Here is a 26,641-nt window from a genome sequence, read left to right as displayed (position 1 = left end):
TTCATTCACACCAGCGGTACCTTAGGGCCCCAATGTTAGCGGCTGAACAGTTAGGACTAAAGACTGTCCATTCACAGTTGCTGAGACCCTTGCAAATCCTTTAGTTTAGAGGTTACATTCAGGGGACACTACACAGGACTTGCATGCACTCTAGACCAGTTACAGTATCCTTATCAACACTACAGTTAACGTTTATATGCACTGTTTATTACTAGACATGTGCAGAACAGAAAAATTTGTTTTGTGTTATTTTGGATAGATTCGTTATGTTACTAATTTTGCTTTGTTGATTTTCTTCAGAACTAGTTTAGTTTAGTTGAATTTAGTTTATTCATTTTCTAACTAATTCCAAATTTTCTGAGCGATTCGAATTCGGATTCAGTCAAAAAATAATCAACGGATTTAAATTCTGTGTGAAGAATAGCTGGTTGTGAAGGAGCAGGCCAGGAAAGCCAAAAATTAATATGAATGCACGTCAATTTATTACTGATCTTGTCAATTTATGAAATATTCCAGTCTAGTGCTTGTCAAAATTTTTTCAGTCAAGGCACCCTTTAAAATTATAGACAGTCTTGAGGCACCACATTCTAAAATGTAATAAATTATTCTAATAACATTACATAATGCAGCAACATCCACATGTACAGTAGGACACCCAATGTTAGAGGTGATTTATTCTTCCAAGGCAAATACACTTTTGCACACTGGTATTGACTAGTATTCCAATGTTTCTCTTCTCACTCAATTTCTCTCCATCAATCAGGTAATGTCACCCCAGTGCTGAGAGAGAGGGGCACAGGAGGGTCAAACAAGGATGCTGGGGAGGTAACAGACATCCTCCTTATCAACTGATGAAGTCATTGGTTGTTAGGATGCCAGTGTCTAGAAAGTCGTAATGGTGCATAATGAAAACCCGTGGCTTTGTGTAACTAAAAGGCAGGCTTCATCCACCTGCTGGCTTTCATACAATTTTTGATACATTTTTAGGAATTTTGCTGAGGCACCCCTGAAAAAATAAATGCATCACAAGTAGCGCAATAGCATCACCAAATAATAACAAATATCTAAATCAAAATATGTAAAAATCAGACAAAAAAAAAAAAAATATATATATATATATAGTGCATTGCGAAAGTATTCGGCCCCCTTGAATTTTTCGACCTTTTGCCACATTTCAGGCTTCAAACATAAAGATATAAAACTGTAATTTTTTTTGAAGAATCAACAAGTGGGACACAATCATGAAGTGGAACGAAATTTATTGGATATTTCAAACTTTTTTAACAAATAAAAAACTGAAAAATTGGGCGTGCAAAATTATTCAGCCCCTTAAGTTAATACTTTGTAACGCCACCTTTTGCTGCGATTACAGCTGTAAGTCGCTTGGGGCATGCAGTTTTGCACATCGAGAGACTGAAATTTTTGCCCATTCCTCCTTGCAAAACAGCTCGAGCTCAGTGAGGTTGGATGGAGAGCATTTGTGAACAGCAGTTTTCAGTTCTTTCCACAGATTCTCGATTGGATTCAGGTCTGGACTTTGACTTGGCCATTCTAACACCTGGATATGTTTATTTGTGAACCATTCAATTGTAGATTTTGCTTTATGTTTTGGATCATTGTCTTGTTGGAAGACAAATCCCCATCCCAGTCTCTGGTCTTTTGCAGACTCCATCAGGTTTTCTTCCAGAATGGTCCTGTATTTGGCTCCATCCATCTTCCCATCAATATTAACCATCTTCCCTGTCCCTGCTGAAGAAAAGCAGGCCCAAACCATGATGCTGCCACCACCATGTTTGACAGTGGGGATGGTGTGTTCAGGGTGATGAGCTGTGTTGCTTTTATGCCAAACATAACGTTTTGCATTGTTGCCAAAAAGTTCGATTTTAGTTTCATCTGACCAGAGCTCCTTCTTCCACATGTTTGGTGTGTCTCCCAGGTAGCTTGTGGCAAACTTTAAACGACACTTTTTATGGCTATCTTTTAAGAAATGGCTTTCTTCTTGCCACTCTTCCATAAAGGCCAGATTTGTGCAGTATACGACCAGTATAAATCCGGCTTTAAACTTCTCCACAACAGTATCTCGGACCTGCCTGGTGTGTTCCTTGTTCTTCATGATGCTCTCTGCGCTTTAAATGGACCTCTGAGACTATCACAGTGCAGGTGCATTTATACAGAGACTTGATTGCACACAGGTGGATTCTATTTATCAACATTAGTCATTTAGGTCAACATTGGATCATTCAGAGATCCTCACTGAACTTCTGGAGAGAGTTTGCTGCACTGAAAGTAAAGGGGCTGAATAATTTTGCACACCCAATTTTTCAGTTTTTTATTTGTTAAAAAAGTTTGAAATATCCAATAAATTTCATTCCACTTCATGATTGTGTCCCACTTGTTGTTGATTCTTCAAAAAAAATTACAGTTTTATATCTTTATGTTTGAAGCCTGAAATGTGGCAAAAGGTCGAAAAGTTCAAGGGGGCCGAATACTTTCGCAATGCACTGTATAATTGTGTTATTTTAAGTGCTTGCAGTGACTTTCATCAACCAAGTGTATCAGAGGGGCTGAGGTTGTTCTTGGAGTTGAGGTGCAGAACAAAGTACCCAAAATTACCAAGCAGCGCCTTTGGGGGTTGTGCCACATATAGTAGAGTAATGCCCCGTACACACGAGCAGATTATCTGCAGACTTTTGTCTGCAGACTTACCTTTTCTATGTAGTGCAAGGGCCTGCCGGATTGCATACAAATTGAAAGTATTTAGGTTTGACCTCATATTATATGGTTTTGGTAAGTCTGCAGACAAAAGTCTGCAGATAATCTGCACGTGTGTATGGGGCATAAATGTTCACATTGCTGCATCAGAGGTTTGTTTACATTCATACATAAGGCATTTGGAATGGCACTGCACAGGGTTTAATAACTGACGCTTTTTGGGAAGAAACTATATATCCTACAATCACCGAGTCTCTCAATCTAGTACTGGTATAGGTGAGAGCTACACAGTAAGGAAATCTGACACAGACACAAACAGGAAGAACAGAGATACCGAGTGAGATGTTTCATGACATTAACACACCCATAACTGTGATGCAGCAGAGGAAAATTGCTAGTATAGCCAAGTGATGGACTACAGAAAGACACTGCCCTCTTTGCACTGGGTTCACATATGTCCAGCCGCGGTTTCAGTGCAGTTTTAAAAAGGAGTCAGGTGCAGATTTGTTTGCACTGGAACCAGAAAAAAAACGCACAGGACTTTTTTAAAAATTGACCGCGGCCAGCCAGCAGATGTGTGAACCTAGCCTTGTAATTTGCTTTACTTTTTACTGATATGCTGGTTTTCTTATGCAATATACCCTGCAGACTGCAGGGGGGAAATGGGAGAACTTATGGAATTCTAAACAGAACGCTGAGGATCATGGGAACTAAATGTCCAGGGCAGCAGCCATATCATGAAATTAATGGACCCATATACTACAGTTCCCAAAAATCACTGGGGTGAAGATTGTGTGGTGGAATTGCTTTAACTAAACCAAACAGAGAGCTTTGCTCTCTTGGCACCATGGGAAATGAGGTGAGCACATCTGTTTATGTGTTCTCCCAACATCAGTAGGTCGAGTCAGCCGGGCATCTGAAGCCAGAGATCGGAAGGTGGCAGTAACATGGACATCCCTAGTGGGATTGCTGTGGCTGTATCGGTACCGCATCTACTCTTTGGGATACACAGCACCTTCTTTTCCTCCCTTCTTACACCACTGAATACTGAAACCACCTGTGTGAGGACAAAAGGGGCCCCTTTCCACCACAGGAACTTTGCTTTTTTGTTGCAAGAACTGGGGAGAGTGCAGATAGACCACCTTTTAAATTGAAATTAAGTAACTGAGAGCAGAACTAATACCCATCTAACTCATACCATATGGCAACAATACTACATTTGTACTGTGTCAATACCCTGGCAATATCACGCCAAAGCTAAGCCCACACTGAACATAAACTGCACCTAAATTATATACAAATCCATCGACTGCTGTTAAGTGCACCAACGATAATAACGGGCCCCAGCTATAGCAGGCAGAAGAATATCACCATCACCCTTAATGCACTTTGGCAGTATACTTTAGATCCTGGTACATATTGTTGCCTTATGTTTATCTCTTATTTACTGGTTCTTACCCCACACTGATCTTTTCAACTATTATTTGCTTGCCTAGTTTTATGCCTCAAATGTTATCACTTATTTATTTTTTTTAAAGCCCGTGGTGTGTGAACACACTCGAACTAGCACCAGGTGCATAAAAAAGTGCACCCACGCAAACGTGAGAACACAAAAAGTGCACTGGGTGTGCGAAAAGTCCACTTCGGAAGAGGACAGACCCTGACTTTGATCCCCGGGGCGCAAGACTCCGGACAGGGACAGAGGTACTCACTGTGGTCTGCCCGGCAGACCCGTTCTCTGGGAGGACTGCCAAGACAGCCCACCCCAAGTACTAGGTGGGGCTTCCCCGAAGGGAGACCCCATGAGAGAGAGCGAACTAAGCCAGAAGGCCATATCCACCCCTCCCAAGACTTTCAAGGTAGGCCCGAGGGCCCACACCCTACTCATTGTGAAAAAAATGAGAAAGAAAGAGGTGACAAACCACAAATAAAAAAACACAGAAACACAAAGTGGGGGAAGGGGAAGTGGAAGTGGAGAAGTACTGGAGTGTCAAGGTGCAAGACCTTGACAGGCCCTTCGGCCAGGAATAAAAAAATTTCTCTGGTCCCTGCCAAAAGGCCCGTACCTAGAGGCAGGTGCGAAAAAAGTGTGTGTGGTGCAGTGACCAAGGTGCCCGAAAAACTTGAGGTGAGCTCCCCCACCGTGAGAATTAAGGCACCCCTGGTTTTTTTTTTTTCTTTAAAGCCCGTAGCGTGTGAAACACACTCAAAAGACTTCACCCGGTGCATAAAAAAGTGCACCCACGCAAACGTGAGAACACAAAAAGTGCACTGGGTGTGCGAAAAGTCCACTTCGGAAGAGGACAGACCCTGACTTTGATCCCCGGGGCGCAAGACTCCGGACAGGGACAGAGGTACTCACTGTGGTCTGCCCGGCAGACCCGTTCTCTGGGAGGACTGCCAAGACAGCCCACCCCAAGTACTAGGTGGGGCTTCCCCGAAGGGAGACCCCATGAGAGAGAGCGAACTAAGCCAGAAGGCCATATCCACCCCTCCCAAGACTTTCAAGGTAGGCCCGAGGGCCCACACCCTACTCATTGTGAAAAAAATGAGAAAGAAAGAGGTGACAAACCACAAATAAAAAAACACAGAAACACAAAGTGGGGGAAGGGGAAGTGGAAGTGGAGAAGTACTGGAGTGTCAAGGTGCAAGACCTTGACAGGCCCTTCGGCCAGGAATAAAAAAATTTCTCTGGTCCCTGCCAAAAGGCCCGTACCTAGAGGCAGGTGCGAAAAAAGTGTGTGTGGTGCAGTGACCAAGGTGCCCGAAAAACTTGAGGTGAGCTCCCCCACCGTGAGAATTAAGGCACCCCTGGTTTTTTTTTTTTCTTTAAAGCCCGTAGCGTGTGAAACACACTCAAAAGACTTCACCCGGTGCATAAAAAAGTGCACACACACAAACGTGAGGAACACAAAAAGTGCACAGGGTGTGCAAACAAATGGTCTTCCCTCCGAAGAGGTAGGACCCGAACCTCGATCCCCCGGGGCGCAAGACTCCTGACAGGGATTTAAGGTACTCATGGTCTGTCTGGCCGAAACCAGACTGACCCCGTTCTTCAGGGGGACTGCCGAAACAGCCCCCACCGAGTACTAAGTGGGGCTCCCCCGAAGGGAGACCCCATGAGAGAGGGCGGACCAAGCCAAAAGGCCATATCCACCCCCTCCCAAGACTCAAGGTAGGGCCCGAGGACCCACACCCTACAAGTCGTGCAAGTGAAAAAAAAGGTGATAGCAAGTGACAAACTACAAAGAAAAAGACACACACAAACAAAAAGGTGGGGGAAGGGAAGTGGAGAAGTGAATTAGTGCCCTTGTGAAAATACAAAGGCAGGCCTTCCGGCCGGAATAAAAATTCCTCTGGTCGAAGCCAAAAGGCCTTGCCCAAGAGGCAGGTGCTTAAAAAAGTGTGCGTAGGTGCAGTGACCATGGTGCCGAAAAACTCAAGGCGAGCTGCCCCTCACCAGTGAGAATTAAGGCACCCCTGGTATGCCACCCCAGGGGCACATACACCACAGGCTTCTTTCGGGTCCCGGCCTACGGCCAGACCACTGCAGCCCATCCCTACCAGGAGGCATCAGAGCTTAGGGAGAGCCTGCCTTCAACTGGGGACAAGCCTTTTTCAAGGCCAGATTCAACTCAGGAGGAAAGGCCCTCCCACCACCATCACCATTCCTTACCAATCACATACAAATGTTATCACTTATACTATATTTCAATATAATGAGATTTACCTTTACCAGTTTGTTTGATGTCTGCTTCTTGACAAAGTATCATCATTGTGCTTCTGGTATAGCTTTCAGTGAATTCAGTGCCATTACAAAATGTGTCTGACTAATCTAGAGTGTCACGGGGCTGAGGTACTTTCGAGGTCAAGGCCAAAGGTCGGACAACCCATCCTATTCAGTGATTCCTGCGGTGGTAGCGCTACACTAGGAATAAACTGGAGGCTGTGTGAACAGGACGTTGTATCTCTCTCTGGTGAATAGGGATAAGCTAAATGCAAATTAGTGAAGCCATATCACTGATGTATTCATTCACAAGCATAACATTTTTCCCAGCCCATTCTTTTACCAGGGACCTTCCTCTATATTGATATTGCAAAATGAATTTCTTCATACATTGAGGGCAAAATGTATTCTGCTACATGTCTTTTAGTAAAAAATCCTAATATGTGTATATTATTTCATTTGTTCTGAAAGTTATAGTGTCTACAAACCATGGGATAAATATTTGAAAATTGATCAATCCTGATGTACTGACAGACCATCTAATTTCTTGAGGCCCTTGAAATGCCAGGGCAATACAGATATCCCCAGGTATTTAGTAGGAGGCATGGCAGGTTTTTTGAAGAAGTAATTTTTTGTCACAATTGTTTTGACAAAGAAGAAGTTAAATACATTTTTCACAATTTTTTTTTTTTTGCATACTGTGACCATTGCAGTACAGCGTCATCAGGTGACTGGTGTGGTCATGATCAGGGATACTGACTGGTGACAGTATGTTAAAAACATAAATACAACCTTTTTAACACAGTTTTAACATGTTGTTTATACATACTTTCATCAGAGTAGTTCAGTGTCACCATAGTGACACTGTACTACTATGGGGGGGTGATCACGGATTTTTAGTTTACACTTTTATTGTTGGTACAGTGATGATCAGTGTAACAGCAATGTTTTAAACTATCATGAATGAGTAACATTCATATCAGCTGTAATTACTATTGTGTGATACGATTGGCCCACAGCTATCACATGGTACGGGGTGCTGTAATTGCCCAGGTACCATGTGATGGCGTTGGGCCAATCGCAGCATCACAATGCTAAGCACAACTGTTATGAAAAATCACTTTTCTTAACAGTTGTGTTTTTACGATGTGATTTTTTGATCGCATAGCAGCCAAGTACCGGGAGCCACAATCCGCTGTGTCCAGTGGACCGGGGGGTGCACTTTGTGCCAATCAATCGGCGACATACATGCAAGTCAGTGGTTCTCAACTCTGGGCCTCAGGACCCACTAACAGGCCAGGTTTGCAAGATAACTGAAATACATCACAGGTGATATATTTTGCAGCTCAGTGATTGTAGTATTCTAGTCTGCATCTCCCAAAGGTAATACTTAAAATCTGGCCTGTTAGTGGGCCCTGAGGACCGGAGTTGAGAACCACTGATGTAAGTAATTGTGCCTTGCAGTGACACCGGCACGCAGTATAATTACAGACAGCATGTGGTTAAAGGATGGAGAGCTCAGAGTAGTTTTCTATGAGTTTGAGCTATGGCTCTCCCCAACATATAGAAGTAACAGAAGCTATCCAATGGTTATATCTCAAAGCCACGTATCTGTCTGATCAGATTGGATGGTGTATGGGAGTCTGCACTAGTATAATATGAATGATAAGCTACTGATGTACTTTCTAAATGTATGTGGCTTTCTTTCTGAGGTTCTGCCCTAATATCAACGCTATTACTCGATGGACTTTTTTTCTTTTCTCGGTGCACAATTCCAAGTTTTGAGGCAGAGTTGATGCATTAGCTGTTAACTAACAAATAAATAAGAAAATGGTGCAAATTGAAGTTTTGGTGGTGGAAAATTTCAAGGAAAAGAAATGCTGGAGTGGTACTGCCACCTCTAGTGATCCCTCATTTGGATGCCTCTGTCTCCTGTGAGAGCAGGAAGAGGGGAGAGCCGTGCAGCAGCCGGGGACAGCACTGGATTGTGAGAGGAGACAGGTAGGTGTTCAAAGATAGTAGGTAGTATTTTACCTTAATGCAGAGAAAAAACACTTAAACTTTAGAACCACTTTCACTTTATTTAAAGGTCGACTTCAGACACAAAAACTTGAATGTTCTCATCAATAATCACTGATCACTCAGTTCTCGGGTCTGCTCTGAGAAGATCGGTGACGGTCAGTCACTGCTTTGTTCTCTGCCCCTTTAGTAATCACTGGAGGACGAGGCATGAGAGGGAATGGGAGTGGCTGGCTCAGGCTCTCAGTTGCATGTTGAGAGGCTCAGCCAGCTGTCTTTCATGAATCTGGGTGGATCCCGACTTTATTTTTGGGATCCTCTCAGGGTCTGGAGTGGCTTTGTGATGTCAGATGACAGGGCTTTAGTCCGCTATTGGCTCATTCTGGGTTACGGGAGTGCAAAAGTAAGTGCAGTTTTTGACCCACATGAGAAATATGGCCAAAGGAACTTTGGCCATACTTCTATTTATGTGTAAGACTAAAAAATTAAAACCCGCGCTAAGATAGTGTATAAATCGTAAGTGTAAATAAATATCTAAAATAAATTGATAGTGTATCCTGAAGCTGCTACTCACTAGGTAAAACACCAGAAAAGTTAAAATTCATAAAAGGCAGCGCTAACAGGTAAAATAAATAATCTGTGTATACTATAATAAATTAGTAAATAAAGTGCACAATGTGTTCAAAAAAATTGCAAAATAGATAAAAATTCATCCATAATAAAGTGCATAAGTGTAGTGCAATTAAATGTCCATCAAGCAATCGTATATATATATTGGTGCAAATATAAATAAATAAAGTGCAGTCCAAAAGGTGGTTCCCTCAAGGGAACTAAGGTGCTGGAAAGTGCTTATATACTCCACGAAAAGTGCCCAGGTGCTCTCAGGATGAAGACCCCTTATGGGGATACACTTACTAAATAAAGGAAAAAAGGAAGCCTTAAGCTCACACAATGTCCCCTTTACGAATGGATGGATCCAGCACAGCTTCTTTAAGGATGCCTTTATCTTAACTCCTCTCCACTTAATTCACGACCATATATTATGAAGAAGAAAGGAGCCATACATAGTGAAGCCCGTAGGTAATTTATTAAAAAAACATAAAGAATACTACTCACAAGTGTTGAAATATTTCGAGCATTGGTTACATCCACATAGAAGTCATTCCACTTTTGCGTACGCTTCCGGCGTGCGTTCCACGGTGGTTTACAGGAAATGACGTCATGCGTTGCTCCGCAGCCCGGAAGTGCGGCAAAGCATTTCGCCCGCCTTTATTGGGCGTGATCAAAGACCAGATCTTTGATAACGCCCAAAAAAGGTGGGCGAAACGAGACGACGCACTTCCGGGCAGCGGAGCAATGCACGACGTAATTTCCTGTAAACCACCGTGGAACGCACGCAGGCAGCATACGCGGAAGTGGAATGACTTCTATGTGGATGTAACCAATGCTCGAAATATTTCAACGCTTGTGAGTAGTATTATCTACGGGCTTCACTATGTATGGCTCCTTTCTCCTTCATAATATATGGTCGTGAATTAAGTGGAGAGGAGTTAAGATAAAGGCATCCTTAAAGAGGCTGTGCTGGATCCATCCATCCGTCCAGGGGACATTGTGTGAGCTTAAGGCTTCCTTTTTTCCTTTATTTAGTGAGTGTATCCCCATAAGGGGTCTTCATCCTGAGAGCACCTGGGCACTTTTCGTGGAGTATATAAGCACTTTCCAGCACCTTAGTTCCCTTGAGGGAACCACCTTTTGGACTGCACTTTATTTATTTATATTTGCACCAATATATATATACGATTGCTTGATGGACATTTAATTGCACTTCACTTATGCACTTTATTATGGATGAATTTTTATCTATTTTGCAATTATTTTGAACACATTGTGCACTTTATTTACTAATTTATTATAGTATACACGGATTATTTATTTTACCTGTTAGCGCTGCCTTTTATGAATTTCATACTTCTATTTAATTCTCTTTCTGCCACCGAGATATGTCATATGGGGTTTTAGTCCACATTCACACCGGCAAAGCACACACACAGACAAGGGCCATATTTTGCCTGCACATGGATACACAGAGGTTCCATGCATCTAACTGCAGACCATCCATGTGAATTGGGACACAGCAGCTGCACCCACATCTGTGTCGGTGTGGTGCCTGTTCCCAAATGAGTGTATGTTTTATGACATGCAACTGCACCCACACGCATGTGAAACTGGGAGCAGCGACTGTGTCCACGAAGCTGCTGTGTCCCAATCAACATGATAGGGAATGCCAACACAGAACACCTCTGTACCCCATGAAGGCAAAAAATGGCCCTTACATGGGTGTATGGTTAAGTACATCTATGTGAATGAGGCCTTACACACACTCCTGGCTGTTGCAACAAAAGGGTTAAAACCTACCTCCAGCGATCCCCCACCCCCATCATCCTTTCTTTGTTTTTACAGTTGTAATGTAATTTACATTTTCCAAAGGTAAAATTTATTTAATCAACCTACAAATGAAAATTACAATAAAAAACACATTTAACGTACATTCAGAATCTTTAACGTCAAGTACAGCAATCACTTAATATTGAAGAAATATAAAACAATAATTCCAGTCATAGATGTTTTTTTGAAAGGTATTTATTTTTCAATTTTTCAACCAACAAAAGATAAAACAGGTACAGACAATGCCAATAAAACACGTATGGAGCAAGCATATAAACATACCAGGGCACCGAAAGACATTGCATCTTAGACATTTCCCAGTCATAGATGTTTAATTTGAAATACTATACGTAAATATAGAACAATGAGAGAAGAAAATTGGATATAATTATATGACACAAAATCTATATTACATTTTTTGTAAAAATCCTGATCCTAAAACAAATAAAATAAACAGAAAAGACCCCAAAACCTGATTGTAGATAACTTTTAAATATATATATCTTAAAGTTAACCTGTGTTTTGGCCATACTATGTAGAGTAACAGGTACACGTTAGTCCAAGGAATGAAAACAAGTATTTGTCCAATGTCGTCACTAGGGTTGGTGTCACCTGGTGTGGTAAACCATGGTGTCGCCCCCCCACTAGCCTGCCACATTTATCTGTGCTCTGTTCTGCCGCTACGGAGTCAAAGTAGGACAGTCAGTAAGGCACTGAGCAGGCTAAGCACATCTGCACAGCTGCCCCCCCTAGCCTGCCACAGTGCTACTTTATGGGGTCACCCCTCTAGCGGGTGTCACCAGGGTGCGATCCACACCCCCATAGTGATGCCGCTGTATTTATCCCCTTTGCCCTCCCTCCTGGTGGCCCTTCAACAGGGTAATACTACCAGGTGGTGTATCTTCTCCATTATGTGATTACTATGGTTGGCTGTCATAGTGGTCACAAGGTCAGAGCCCTCCCTGCTGGCTCCCAATCATAAACAGAGATCAGGTAACGGTCTATGACAGTTCGCTTACTGTGCTGGAAGTGTGCAATGAGTACAGAAACCTCGGTTCCCATGAATGCATTAGTGTCCAACCTCCCTGACACAGTACATATGCTTTCTGTGGTTGAGCTTAAGTACTTCTGTTCCACTCTGATCTATAGCCGTCCTGTGAAATAATACCTGCATACTCTTGCTGCAGAACATGGAGCTTATATAGCCAACATTGAGGTCTGCAGCCTATCACACATAGGAAGGCAAATTATGTGCAGCCTCTGTGTAGATTGAGCAACTCAAAAAATGCAGAAATCTTTGAAAAGTGAAAGGTACATACTGCTGATTTTCTATGGAGTAATGTGAACCCATTAGTTTACTTAGTATGGGCAAAATCTAGGTTTACTTAAGACTAAAACAGTCAGTAATAACATAGTGCATAACATCTATAAAAATTCTATAATGAAAGCAAACCTGTCATAAGGTGAATTATCATTTACTTATCTAGTGGAAAGGTAAAGTTTAAATATTTAAGCAACCTATTACTTTATTTTGTCCCAGTATATACATCCAGGGTGCGCTGCTGGTAATAATCCTACAAAAATGTCACTTCATATACGACAATTAGAATCCTCAGTCATAGAAAATTAGCACAGATATCATGGCACAGTTCAATAGTTTAGGACTAATGTCAGATCCATCTTCCAAACAGCACACAAATCCACCTTTCTGACAGATCCAATACTATAAGGAAGAACACTAGATAACTTGTCACTATTATTCATGCCTAGTAATGAGTGAATTTTAGCAAATGTCACAACACTTTGGTGAAGCAGATGCTAGTAGTAGCTTTGCAGTGCATAGTTGCAATCTACTCCCAGTTTAGTCAACTAGTAAATGAGCCCCTTCACACTCTGTGCTAGTTCAATTGAAGAGCCTGCTCTTTGAGCAGCACTAAGTTCTTTAGCTGTGGTCAGCAGAATGTGAAATCCATTAGGAATGTTAAGCAAAATTCAAAAATGAGGCCACACTCCATGGAAATCCTACTGGTAAGTTTATTGTGAGTAGCTGTCTGTTTACACAGTCCCCACCTTTATGCCACAACCCCTGACTGCCCATCCTTTGGCTTTATCATAGACCTTGGAGGGGCAAAACCTGTCAGAGGAGTGTGGCAAATGGGCAGGGACTGTGTAAACATCCAGCTACACACAATAAACTTACCATAGGATTTCCATAGAGCGCAATCTTGTTTTTAAATTTTGCTATACATACTGAGCTAGATGAGCTCCTGAGAGCAATGGACTTCCCAAGAGGCTGTTTTAGGAGCTTGGGGTGCTACAGTCTTTTTTTTTTGCCATTAGGAATGCTGTTTTATTCATAAAGGGGGGTGGAAGAGATTAGGGGACATGATTACTATCTCCTTTTGACATAATTGCTTTAATAGAGTAGTACCAGAATGAGTTAGAATATGGGCTTCTTAAATTGGCAGACACTAACTAAACTGCAAAGGGATCAGGATTGGAGTAAGAGATTGGATCACCTAAAGAAATCTGCAATATTGACTTGCCTGAACTACTAGTAGTCTAGGAAAGAGCTACCAATCCACTTGCCAATATTCTATCTAATTCTGTCATTCCTGTCCAAGGTAATAACTTCCGCAAAGTAAAACCTTCAGACTTTGCTGGCAGCCATGATTTCCATATTCAGTGGTCTTCAATTATCTACAAATAATGAATTAATGTTTGCATAACCATATTCCTTTCTTTGATTAGGTTGGTCCTATGTTTGTAGATTGAATGAGCCTCAGATTGGAGAAACCAATCTCATCCGGCCAGATCATTTACAAGGCTCATTCAATCTCACACGGCCAGAGCTTTAACATATTTGGCAAAGTAGTTATCCTGAAATCAGTTTTTCTCCTGCCCATTAAATAATGGATTGGGTTCCAGAGTTGAGATTTCCCTGTGCACATGCTGATTACCAGTAAATTGGGCCGATGATGGCATTTCTTGGCCGTACAACTGGCTGTGATATGAAAGTCTAAATATAATTGGTGGCTGTGGTCAACACAGCAGTTCTTATTTTAGGCACATTTCAGAAGGAGGACAACGGTGGACTCTGGATGACAACATGGCTACCAGTATAGTATGGACATTTATATTGGACACAGTTAATAATTTAGTAGGCATAATGGAACATGTAATAAATACTTTTCACAAAGATGACCTCAGTGTTCTGTATTACAATATCAAATCAGCCATGGATATGAAGAACCATGGAATTTCACCTCTAAAAAAATGCAGAATGAATGGCTGCCACAGATCCCACCAGCTGCTGAATGTATAATACTTAAAGTGCCCCTGTAAAAATCCTAACATCATAGAAGAGCACATGATGTCTACCAACTAATTATGTTTGCATTTATACTGATTCTGGAATATGACAGGTTCTCCTTAATCACAAAGTGCGTATTTCTAAAAAGAAAGAAGCAAAGCGAGAATTGTATACAAATAAAGAAAACAGTCTCCATTCTTCTCCTTTGTGCACCTGCAAAGAACAAAAAGTATATATTTATATAGTCCTATATCAGAAGTTTTGTTACTCTCAGTAAATGTTTTATTATCAGTCCTATCCATAAATGTGAGGAAAGGTACAGTGTTCATCCAATGTAAAATGGAGTCTTCACCCAACATGTTCTACACATTGAAATCCTGAATCGGCTTTACAGTACTCTGGTAATACACATCCTTCCATATTTGTGGATAGTACGGCTTTTGTTTATAACTCTAATTTGGATCATATAACATTTCTTAATAAGTGCTTAGTGGTGCCGCTCCAGGCTAAGGTGTAGAGCGTCATTGGCACTCAGGATAGTAGGAATGCCAGCGTAAGAAAAACTCATCCAGTGACCAATGAACCTTTAAGCATGATACCGCCACTCACCATAGCCAAACCTGGTGTGGATGTATACATGTGAAATCCTCAGTCAATGCCGCTCCTCAGGCAATGTCCCCTGACATGCTTCATCCATGGGGGTTATTTAAGCCCCAGTGGTCAGGGCAAAACATATCAGGGAGCATGGCCTGAGGAGCAGCATTGATTGACGCTTTCACACCAGGATTGGCTATGGTAAGCGGTCGTCTCATGCTTAAAATTATGAAAAATTCTTTGCATACCTTGACAGTTTAACAGTTTAAAATATGTAGCCCCCTCTTAGGTAGATGCTAGGTAAAAGCATTGTTTGCTCCATCTTCTTATCAGGGGAGCCTGATCAGTAGTTTTGCCTGTTACATGTGTCCGTGTGTGATTCACTTGGTCTGAGGCAGTGTCCCCACTGTGTCCAATGGGGAGTTTGTTGGACAGTGGAGGAAACCCAGCCAGTGACATACAGGCTTTTGTGGCTGTCCCAGTGGGAGGGCACAACAGCAGTGCATACTGGGATAGGTCATAAAAGCCGGGGGCACATGTGACAGGGCGTCTTTGGGCGGGAAGCCAGATGCCAGGAGGAGGGTGGCGGCTGTCTCTCCTCCTGTTGCTGAGGAGAGTGGTCACAGGCAGTCGGCCTAGTGGACTGACGAGTGGAGCTAAAGGCAGAGCAACCCAGGGAAAAATAGTGTCCGTGAGTACCGGGAAGCTTGCCAGGGGTCTGTCCAGGAAGGGGACCACTCCAGTGGAGAGTCAGTGGACAAGGGGCTAGCATGCACTGGAAATGAGAAAGGGGGTGCCAGGTTAGGACCCTGAAGAGGAATTCACTCAGGAACATATCTTTTACTTCACTTCAGTGGCAAGGTGAAGCAGCGGCCTTGCCGCACATACTACAGTCAGTTGTCCTCAGAAATTGTGCATAGTTCAAGTTGGAGTATCCCACTCATCCCTTCTCCTATCCAAGTTCTAAAATAAAACACAAAAAAACAAATCCCCTGGACTGTTCATTGTCTGAACCAAGTGTTAAAGCGATTCCATTTTACAGGCTGGTAACCCAGGGCAATCCACACTCAGCAACTCCTTAGGGGGCAGTGCTACACATAAAATAGAAGACTTGTGAAAACTAGACAAAAAATATATCTGCAAGCTTCGGAGACGGATAAGTTCTCACATTTGCATCACCTGAACAAGAGACCTGAGCTGTTTTGAAAGCTTGCAATTTTTTATTGACTCAACCAAAAAGAAAGTACCATTTAGGGCCAATTAAATGTTATATGTTATAGTAATGAGCGGAGTGTGGTGTGGTGCATTAAGGTGCTATTCATTAAGCAAATCACCACTGGGGTTTTTATATTTTTTCTAAACAAACAAAAAAAAGACCGAAAACTTAAAAAAAAAAATGTCATAGTTTGTTATAATATTTTGCACACAGGTAATTTTTCTCCTTCACTGATGGGCACTGATAAGATGGCACTGATGAGGCGGCACAGGTGGGCAACGAAGGGCTCTGATAGGTGGCACTAAAGGGCACTGATAGTGGGCACAGATTGGCACTATTGGTGGGCACTGTTGGGACTACACTGATATTTAGAAAACTGATAATCAGTGCCGAAGCGGGTTATCAACTTTCTTATTCTCTCCTCACGCTGACAGTGAGGAAAGAAAAGCCGATAACTGGCTTCTGTTTACATCCTGTGATCAGCTGTCATTGGCCCTTTACCCTGATCTGTGATCAGCGGAGTCCCAAGGACTCAGTGATCACAGAGCGCGCTGCCCACATGCTGCAGGGGATGGATGAGAAGCGCAGACACGGAAGGACGTCCATGTACGCCCCTCCCAGCATTGTAAGCCCATGCTGTAGTCATCTTTTGGCTAAAGCGCGAGCAGGAAGTGGTTAAATGGGTAAAAACTGTATTACCCCAGGACCATCTGGGGGCCACCAAGTGACTTAGTGGGTAGAAGTAGCTGAAGATTTGAGTTTAAGGACCTCCTGACTTGTTCAGCCAGTTTTAGAAGAGTGAAACATTTTCATGTTCACAATTTTTATAGTGAATACCATATGTTGTCAAAGATGGGATTTATAACCTTCCTTGGACATATGAGGCAGTATCTAATATGTTTTCTTTGGGCAACATGTGTCAAATCAAATGTAGCAAAACTTACATTCAGGCCTTCACTTCCTTGGAGTTGTCAGAACCAGTGTCGGAAGCTGTAAAATATAAAGCAATGATTACCATGTGCTTCTATTATAGTACTAACTTGCTCGAGGTGATTGTAGCCATATTAGTCCACTAGCGACAGAAACAATTGAGTACATTAAAGCAAATAAAAAAAAGTATTATGGACAGTACTAAGATGGCTATATCAGGGTTGTGATGGAACCATAAAGCATCCAGCTTGGGTGCTTCCGTCAGTATTCAGCTTCCTCCAGTCTGGACCCAGGAACCAGGTATTATGGCTGAGCAACCAAGGACTAGACGCCACTAGCTTAGGTGCAAACTGAAACTTGAGAACTGTTTATTGTAAACTCACACAGAATATATAGCACAAGATCAGATAGAGCCTGATCACATTATCGTATACAATGCAAACTGTGAACATGAATATAATTAACATAGCTAAGGAACAGCCAACATAATTAAGCTAATTAACGGTGAAGCTTAAACCCAAAAGGGGAAGATTTGCTTATTTGCCTCCTTCCCCCCTCCGCTGCCACATTTGGCATCTTTGGGGGGAGCAGCTATCTGGTTTTGACAGGTACCTGCTCCCACTTCCGGCTGACTTTGCCGCAGCAAATTCATCCAGAAGTTTATCCCCCCCCCCCCCTCTGCCTTCCCCCGATGCTGGGCCATTCACAAAGCGCAGTGTGCATCATGCATGCGCAGTAGGGAACCGGCTTTTCCCATACACAAAATGGAGGCGACAGCACCTAAGAGCCAATTGAAAAATTAGCTCGGGTGAAGATACCGCTGGATTTTTGGACAGGTAAGTGTCCTGAAGTCAGAGGCTACAGTATTTGTAGCTACTGACTTATTTTTATCTGAAGCAACCTGGAGCAATGCTTTAAAGCGGTAGTATCCCGCTTTTTGACACTTTTACCTACAGGTAAGCCTATAATAAGGCTTACCTGTAGGTACAAATAATATCTCCTAAACCGGCATGGTTTAGGAGATATTTACAGTGCATGCAGCCGCTCGCGCGAGCGGCGCATGCGCTCTGAAGGTCCGGGGGGACCTTCAATCTATTTGCCGGGAGCTTGCCGGAAAATCACTCCCGCTCGCATGCGTGGGAGTGACGTCATCGCGGCTCCGGCCAATCATTGCGCCGGAGCCGTCTCTTCCAGCCAATCACCACGCCGGAGCCGCCGAACCCGGAAGAGACGGCGAGGGATCATGGCAGCGCCCGCAGCGATGTCCGGGGGTCTGTTTCGGGGCTTCGTTCTAAGGTAAGTTACACATAATGGGCTAGTATGCGATGCATACTAGCCCATTGTGCCTTTGTCTTGCAGGTTTTTTTGTTTTTGTTTTTTGGGTTTACAACCGCTTTAAACAACTAGTCACTTACACAAGCCTAGTTGCCTAGACCATATGGCACCAAGCCCACAACCCTGGATACACATCATCATAAGCATAAACACATAACATCCCACAATGGTTCCATAACAAGGTAGAGTGGACACAATATTAAATCACATGTCCAAGAGATGAGCAGACAGACAGAAACAATAGATGACTCAATTAAAAATGGGAATTCACACCTAGGAGGCACACAATGGGGCAAAGACACAGATAACAACTTATAAACAGATTATATCAGGAGACCCCAATATCAGGTTGGTCTGAGCTGATCATATTACCATCTGTTCTGAGTCTCACAGTATAAAGCAGTCATTGCTAGTTTGGGCACAAAGAACCCAAAATCTGTATCCCGGATCTGGATTCCCAAAGTCTGGAGACCACTCCAAGGGTCCCCCAGGCACATAACTCCCAAGAATAGAGTCCCCTCAAAAGCCAGGGCCCAAAGAAGGCAACAGGCCACCCTGCTGTCCCCTCCAAAAGCCCTGTCCTGGTTGGGTCTGTCACAAGTGTAATATCAGATAAATCTCACACATGGCCAGTATACAGAGAACTTGAATGGTGTAACAAGATGGATGGCAGAAGCGGCAATCACTACTATATCTATGGCGAGGCCCAGCACAGACTTTAATACAAGAACATGGGTCTCTTTCCTCCTCATTACACCAATAACAATATTAGTATAATGTGTTCGTCAGTTAGGTGATGTTTGTATGATAAAAATCTACAAATACAAACTTTAATCATAGCAACATGTAACAGTTTCTATCCGGAACGATCACATTTTAAAAAAAGGAACAAATTAGTGATGGGCGAATGTGTTTGGTGTTGAATTGCAGCAAACCTTAAATCAAAACTCTCTGATGAAAGGCAAATCTTGAAAATCAATGATCTCCATTTTCAAGGCAAACAGGCAAGGAATTGTCAAATAAAGGGCATTGAAAGCTGGGCACTGTCCTTGGCAATGTGTACCAATGGAAATAAAAATGTATATGCTTAAGATGAACTTGAAGAAGAAACCTTGGGTGAACAGGAGCACGTTATACACGTCCAAATTAAGTGGGGGTCTGGGAGCCCCTTACTTGGTCAAGTAGTTTTATGCAGCGCAATTGTCCCAATTGATCCGTTTTCATTCCTTTCACCAGTCAGTGTGGATGAAAATAGAATCAGTGCAACATCCTTCCAAACCCATTAGCCACTTGATGTGAGTGAAACCATAAGATAGACCACCAATGCTATGCCCCACTACCTCCTTTTCTCTGAGTTTATGGGATAGGTTGCTGAAAACTCACGGATTCAAGTCCCCCAATACCCCCTTGGCTCCAATAACGGGCAATCCAGATTTCATCCCCAGTCTCCACCCTCACAACTTTGCTTGGTGGACTAATAAAGGCTTTGTTTGTATTGCAGATTGTTGTGATAATAAAGGGATCATACCTAAGGCTGAACTGAAAGAAAGATACCATCTTCCCAACTCAGAGTTTTACCACCACAATCAGATTACGCACTATTTGCAATCCCTGCAATCAGTCTCTGACCTCTCAACATCTACATTAACTCAACTCAACATGGAATATTTATGTGAGTCATATGATAAGCACACGGGACACATCTCAAAAATTTACGGGATCCTGACCTCCTCTTCTACAAAACTGTTCTATATGCAGAAATGGGAACAGGATCTCCACATACCACTGAACTGGGCGACTGGTTTCAGATGGCCCAACGTGCCTCTAGATCTTACATAAATACTTCATTGATAGAGGCCAATTATAAGGTTTTGATGGGATGGTACATGGTCCCGGTGAGAATTGCGGCATATGTTGAGATGGCTCTCCAGCATGTTTTCGGGAATGCGGTATGCAGGGTACAGTATTACACACATGGTAGACATGCCCAAAGGTAAAGCGTTTTTGGATCCGGGTTTATAACTTTATATACTCACTTACGCAAGTCAATTTACCCAAATCCCCTGAACAAGCCCTGCTTGGACGCTCCTTTGTGGCTGTGCCGAGCAGGGCTAGAAAACTGGTAGCATTTATTTTTATGGCAGCCAGGTTGGTGGTTGCCAGATCATGGAGATCACCGACCATCCCATTTGATCTTGTAAAGCATAAGCTAACTTGGATCATGCTTAATGAACGCCTCTCGGCAACCCTCTTGGACAAAAGAGCCCAGTTTGACAAGACGTGGGAACCCTGGATCCACTACCTGTCCGCTCCATTGGCTGTTTTACTGGACCCTATAGCATAGCAGCACAATAGCGCGCTCATCTCCTTTTGGGATACTCTTCTCTTCTTCTTCTATTTCTTTCTGGCAAGTTTCCTTTTCCACTGTCTTTCTCTCCTGTCTCCCTTTTTTTTTTTTCTCTCTCTGTTGTTTAACCGTGTTATGGTTGGAGGGAACGTTACACCCCTCCGTAATCTATGCTGCAGAGCCCACCTTTCTGCCCCTGGACCCTGTGTAGTTTTTGCGGTCTGGTGGGGGGGGGGGGTGGCCCGTGCCCTTCCGGGATGCCCAGGCGACAACTGACAGAATGATCGCCGGGCGCATCTGGTTCTTGAATCTCCATGACCATGCACATGGCAACTATGGCTAATTTACGTGAATGTGCAATGTCTTGCTTATATTATTTACCAAGCTTCCTTTGCCATGCAATTTTGGAAGTTTCTGCTATCTGTATGTAATGCCCTGTAACATTTTATTACTGTTTGTCTCTAAAAACCCAATAAAAATCATTGAAAACGAAAAATAAAGACACACACAAACACACACACACACAGTTCCTCGGGGAGCTCTAAACATTTAGAATATAAAATTCTTTAACACTTTCAGTGCCAGAGTCATTTTCGCATTTTTTTTTAACATCTTTGAAAAACCATTTCAGACTTGAAGATAACTTAAAACCCTCAAAACATTATATATTTTCGGAAAGCAGAGACCCTAGAGAATAAAATATTGGAAGTTTAATTTATTTTATGACACATCATATTAACGCAACAGTTTATCAATCACAACATTTCAATAAAACTTATACTAAAGTTAATTTGAGAGTTCATTTTTTGATAAAATTTCAAATATGAGGTTGCATCAAGTAAATAGATATCAGACATGCCAAGTCATAATATTGTGTGCGCCCCTGAAATGGCAACAAACTTTGGTACCCTGAATTTTTCTATATTTGATGCCCTAAAAACTCCTACAGGTCCTCAGTTGAGAGTGAACTGTGAATATTGGGGCTAGAATTATTGCTCTCACTCCATAATGGATGGCATTATATAGAATGTGTAGTGCAGTTGACATTTTCATGCTTTGGCGCACTTTATGCGTGTGTTTATATTATGTGCGTGTATGTGGGGATGGGGGTTAAAAAAAAATCGGGGGGGGGGGGGAGTGTGTAAAATCTAGCAAACCTGGCAGGGAACTATGCGAGGGGGTTGACTGTTGCCAGGATGCGTGGAAGTGATTGGGCAGCTGTAAAGCTACCAGATCACTTCCATCTGACAGCTGACTTGTCAGATTTACACACATTCTGGGTGGGATAAAACCCCCGCTGTGGCCAATGTATGCAATATGTCAGTGGCAGTGAAAGAGTTAAATATTATGTGTGGAAGATGTCTTATGTACATAAGCAAACGTCAGGTTTTATAAAAAAGAAAACATTTGCTCCAAAATGACATTCCCCTGCCAGCTTTTCTTGGTAAGAAATGGCACAGAGACCCCCAAAAATCGCATAGCAGATCATTGTCCTTGATAAGGATATCATATAGATTTGAAGGGGGACCCAGGCAAAACAAAAAAATTGTGTAGAACAAAAAAGTATGTCTGGACAGTCACGCTCCAATACAAATATTTATTGAAAAGAGGATAAAAATTTCACAGCATACAGGAGGTACTGATCAAACACAGCTGACGCGTTTCAAACTAACAGTGCTGAATCATAGCTATTTCGTTCAGCTCTGTTAGTAGTGTGAAACGCATTTATAAATATTTGCATTGGAGTGCGGCTGTCCAGACATACTTTTTTGTTCTACATGGCTTGCACATTGAGCCTGCACCCTGCACCTGTGCTGTTACTGTGAGGATTTTTGAAGGCATTTTCACCTGGAGCGGTGTGTGGTCTCTAAAAAAATAGTGTACAATACCTAAAAATGTATTTTAAAAGGGGAACCCTATGTAAAAGAGGGCCCCAGATATCCAGCCCTTCCCCTATGTGAATGAGTAAGGGATACATATTACCCCTGACTACTCATTCACAAAAATATCCAACAAAAATAAACACACATGCAATGATGAAACAGGATTTGAACTGGTGCTGGGTATACAATAGTAGACCAATCATTAAAAAATGTTTCATTTTAAGAATGTTCATTTGATTTTCTAATTGTTAGTAAGGAAAAAATCAATGTTTGTTTTCAACTGCAGTGATGAGAAAATTTGAAGGAGCAGGATTGAAATTATTTCTAGATTGTAAGCTCTAACGAGCAGAGCCCTCTAATTCCTCCTGTATTGAATTGTATTGTAACTGTATTTTCTTCCCTCATATTGTAAAGCGCTGCTTTATTATAAATCCTGTATAATAATAATAATAATAATGTCTCAAATATATTTCTAACAGTGCATGTGTTTTTTTGTTTAAAGTGATATTAAAGGCTTTTTTCCATTTTTAAAAAATACCACACGTTATACTTACCTGCTCTGTGCAGTCGTTTTGCATAGAGAAGTCCCGATGTGTTTCGAAGGTATGTCCTTCATCAGAGCCAAAATCAGGTTTTTTCTCTGATGAAGGACATACCTTTGAAACGCGTCAGCCAGAAGGGACCCTGGTGAGGTCCCCCCTAAGCTCGAGTCTTTGGCCAGCCCGGGAGAGTGGAGCCATGATCAGTAGCTTGATGGGTGTTTTAACCACATATGTCTGTGAGTAGATATTTATTTGATCTTACTTTTTATAAAAATGGTGTTGTATAATACACTAGGCCAGTGCACCCTCTGTGTTTATCTATTTCCACAGAGTCTGAGGACAACCCCAGTCCTAGAGGGCAGCAAGGCTCCAAGGGGATTATCCATATCTACTATAAGAGACTTTTCCTGTTGGACAATGACACTTATGTGCAGGGGATTGTTATTGGATCCCCTATATAACCCCGCCCACTACCAGCTGGCCTCAGTTTTGTAGCAAGCAATAGGGATATGAAAAGAACAGGGGGCGGGGCCTATGTCCGGTACAGTACTCCCAGAAACTGATTTTACAGGTAGAAAAACCTATTTTCTTAGTCATACAGTACAGCACACAGGATCTATTGTCTTTATCACAGGATCTCCAAAAGCCGTCCAACTGATTGGTGAGAAACAACATAAAATACAAACAGGTCCAGGTAACAATAGAAGGCCAAGAAGGTCATTCCTCATCCCTAAACAGAATGGCCCAGGAGCACTTTCCCTTCTTTCTGTACTTTGTGTGACATTAGAGTGTATGGAAATCACTAATAACAATAATGAGGAGGTTATCATTGCAGTCTGGAATAAATTTTGTATCAGGCTTAGAGGATCCTTATAAAATTCTATATAAAGATTACATTCTACAAATCATAATAATATAAAATACTACACAGAGGAATACAGCAAACATTACTCACTGTCGGTGCTTTTGTAGCCAGCCTTGTTCTTCTCTGAAATATGAAGACATGGAGTTAGGAACCAAAAAATAGAATGGCAGATAATAAACTGTATTTTAACTATTTTCAACCAGATAATATACAATAGTTGAAAAACACAATTATCATTGTTTTGGTAATTTTGTACATGGGGGCAGCCATATGTGTCCATTAGATATTCCGGCTCTGCTTCCTGCTTTGCTCTGTTATATGATGGTTGGGCTTTAGGCCCCTTTCACAATTGTTTGACCTAAAAGTAGTGCGATTTTGCTGCAATTTTGACTGGACTTGAAGCAATGCCTGTGTAATCTTGAGGTCTATGGACCTCAAAACGCATCAAAGTCAGACCAAAGTAGTGCAGGGACTACTTTGAAGTCGTTGTGACTTGAAGTTGCACAGATATGAACGGTATTCATTGGAAATCTTGGAGAACGACTCATCATGTGACTTTGCAGTCCCAAGTCGCAAAAGTGTGAAAGAGGCCTTAATAATTGTAATGCCTTGGACATAACTGCAGAAATCCCAGGAGTGGATTAAGCAATGCTCCAAAAAAGCGGCTTCATTTTCTGGCTGTTTTCTCTTGTTGCCGAGGAAGACACGTGTCCTCAGGTTTGTTTACTGAAGAAATTCAGGGATTTCAGCAGTTTTAAAAAGCTTTACCACCGGAAGATTTTTCTGTCTTACGTCCAGGCCACTTGCGATTTTAACTGACAATTGTGCGGTCATGCAACGTTGTACCCAAACGAAATTTATGTCCTTTTTTCCCAGAAACAGAGCTTTCTTTTGGTGGTATTTGATCACCTGTGCGATTTTCATTTTTTGCGATATTAATAAAAAAAATGCGACAATTTTGAAAAGATAACAATATTTTTCTACTTTGACAGTTAAAAAATATCCAATATATTCAATTTTTGTCATATATTTAGGCCAAAATGTATTTAGCTACATGTCTTTGACAAAAAAATTCTCAATGAGCGTATTTTTAATCGCTTTAAGACCGGAAGATTTTACCCCATTCCTGACCAGGCTATATTTTGCGATTCAGCACTGCGTTATTTTAACGGACAATTGTGCGGTCGTGCGATGATGTACCCAAATTAAATTTATGTAATTTTTTTCCCCATAAATAGAGCTTTCTTTTGGTGGTATTTGATCACCTGTGCAAATTTTACTTTTTGCGCTATAAACAAAAAAAGAGCGACAATTTTGAGAAAATAACAATATTTTTCACATTTTTGTATATGAAATTCCCCCCCCCCCCCCCCCCAAAAAAAAATGTAAAAATCTAAATTTTTTAACATTTTAGGCCAATATGTTTTCTGCTACATATTCGTGGTAAAAAAAAAAAAAAAAAATTGCAATAAGAGTATTTTGATTGGTTTGCGCAAAAGTTATCGCAGCTACCAACTACGGGAAATTTATGTCATTTTTATTGTTTTTTTTTTTTTTAACTAGTAATGGCGGCGATCTGCGTTTTTTTTTGCGGGACTGCGACATTGCGGCGGACAAATCTGACCCTTGACTGACATTTTTTACACTTTTGGGGGTACCAGTGGCATTACTACAGTAATCAGTGCTATAAATATGCACTGTTACTGTAAAAATGACACTGGCAGGGAAGGGGTTAACTTTTATTGGTGATCAGGGGGTTAATGTATGCCTGGTACTTACTAACGTGTGTGGGGGGAGGGGACTAAGTGACACAGGGACAGATCGCATGTTCAGCTATGCTGAATCCTGCAATCTCACCCTGCCTGTTACTTAGTAGATCCGCCCGCTTTGTTTACACAAGCGGGCGGTTCTCCACACTCGATCCCCGACGATCGGGGAAGAGCGGCGGTGATTACCGACGCTCCTCCCCTGGCCCGACTCCCGCTGTGACTGAAAACAGCGGGAGCGAGCCTCCGGCGGCACGCGCGTGCCGCCCACAAGGGGAAGAGTCCAGCGACGTAGGTCTACGTCGCTGGGCGATAACGAGCCACTTTGTCGCAGTGCGGTCAACGTGACCGGTCGGCAAGTGGTTAAGGGGCCGAGTTCAACAAGGTGAATGCCACCTCATGGACTTATCTCTTTTATTTACAATATACAGTTTATACTGAGCACTGGGAGTACAGCTATCCCTATAGTTTTGACACTAAGTATTGAGGTATGGGGAGTAGGTCATCTGGGAAAGCATGTGGGGCCCGCCGCCTTCTGATTTGAATGGGTTGAACTGTCCTAACCAGTTTGAAGGGAGCAAGAAAGCCGGTCTGGAGGGTGAGCCCGGTGGAACTGCTCCTGGATGTAACGGGCTGAGGAACAGGATGGCGAGGGGAGGGCTTCCTCTCCTGGGTTTTGATCTGGCTTGGTGACGGGCCTGTCCCCAGTTGTAGGCAAGCTCTCTCTAAGCTGTCCAGGTTCTGATGTCTGCTGGTGGGGATAGGCTACACTCGGTCTGGCCGGGGGCTGAGATAGAAAAAGCCCGTAGTGTAAGTGCCCCTGGGGTGGCAGCCCAGGGGTGCCTTAATTTCTCACTGGTGAGGGGCAGCTCGATGTGAGTTTTTTCGGCACCTTGGTCACTGCACACTTTTTTTTCACACCTGCCTCTTGGGACAGGCCTTTTGGC

The 26,641-nt window shown here is 42.4% G+C and overlaps 1 protein-coding gene across 4 annotated transcripts in view; it reads right to left on the bottom strand.

Annotated features, from left to right (window-relative positions):
• The window catches only part of LOC309559451 (class I histocompatibility antigen, F10 alpha chain-like), a 751,751-nt gene that overhangs the window by 436,753 nt on the left and 288,357 nt on the right, over positions 1–26,641 (bottom strand). For 2 of the 4 annotated variants that reach the window (XM_082262721.1, XM_082262720.1), the window contains exons 6-8: positions 24,019–24,051; positions 16,971–17,016; positions 14,249–14,429 (exon numbers count right to left, since the gene is read on the bottom strand). The exons of 1 other annotated variant lie outside the window; for it this stretch is intronic. In XM_082262721.1, the coding sequence (XP_082118847.1) occupies positions 16,973–17,016; positions 24,019–24,051 (77 nt within the window). In that variant the 3' untranslated portion in view covers positions 14,249–14,429; positions 16,971–16,972. Of the gene's footprint in view, positions 1–14,248; positions 14,430–16,970; positions 17,017–24,018; positions 24,052–26,641 lie in introns of those variants that run through there. One more of the 4 variants, XM_082262718.1, reaches the window with a different exon arrangement.

This window comes from Pelophylax lessonae (assembly GCF_965119305.1).
Source record: "Pelophylax lessonae genome assembly, chromosome: 7".
Taxonomy (NCBI): Eukaryota; Metazoa; Chordata; class Amphibia; order Anura; family Ranidae; genus Pelophylax; species Pelophylax lessonae.
The sequence above is the reverse complement of the archived record's forward strand: the minus strand, read 5'-3'. Positions and strand labels throughout refer to the sequence as shown.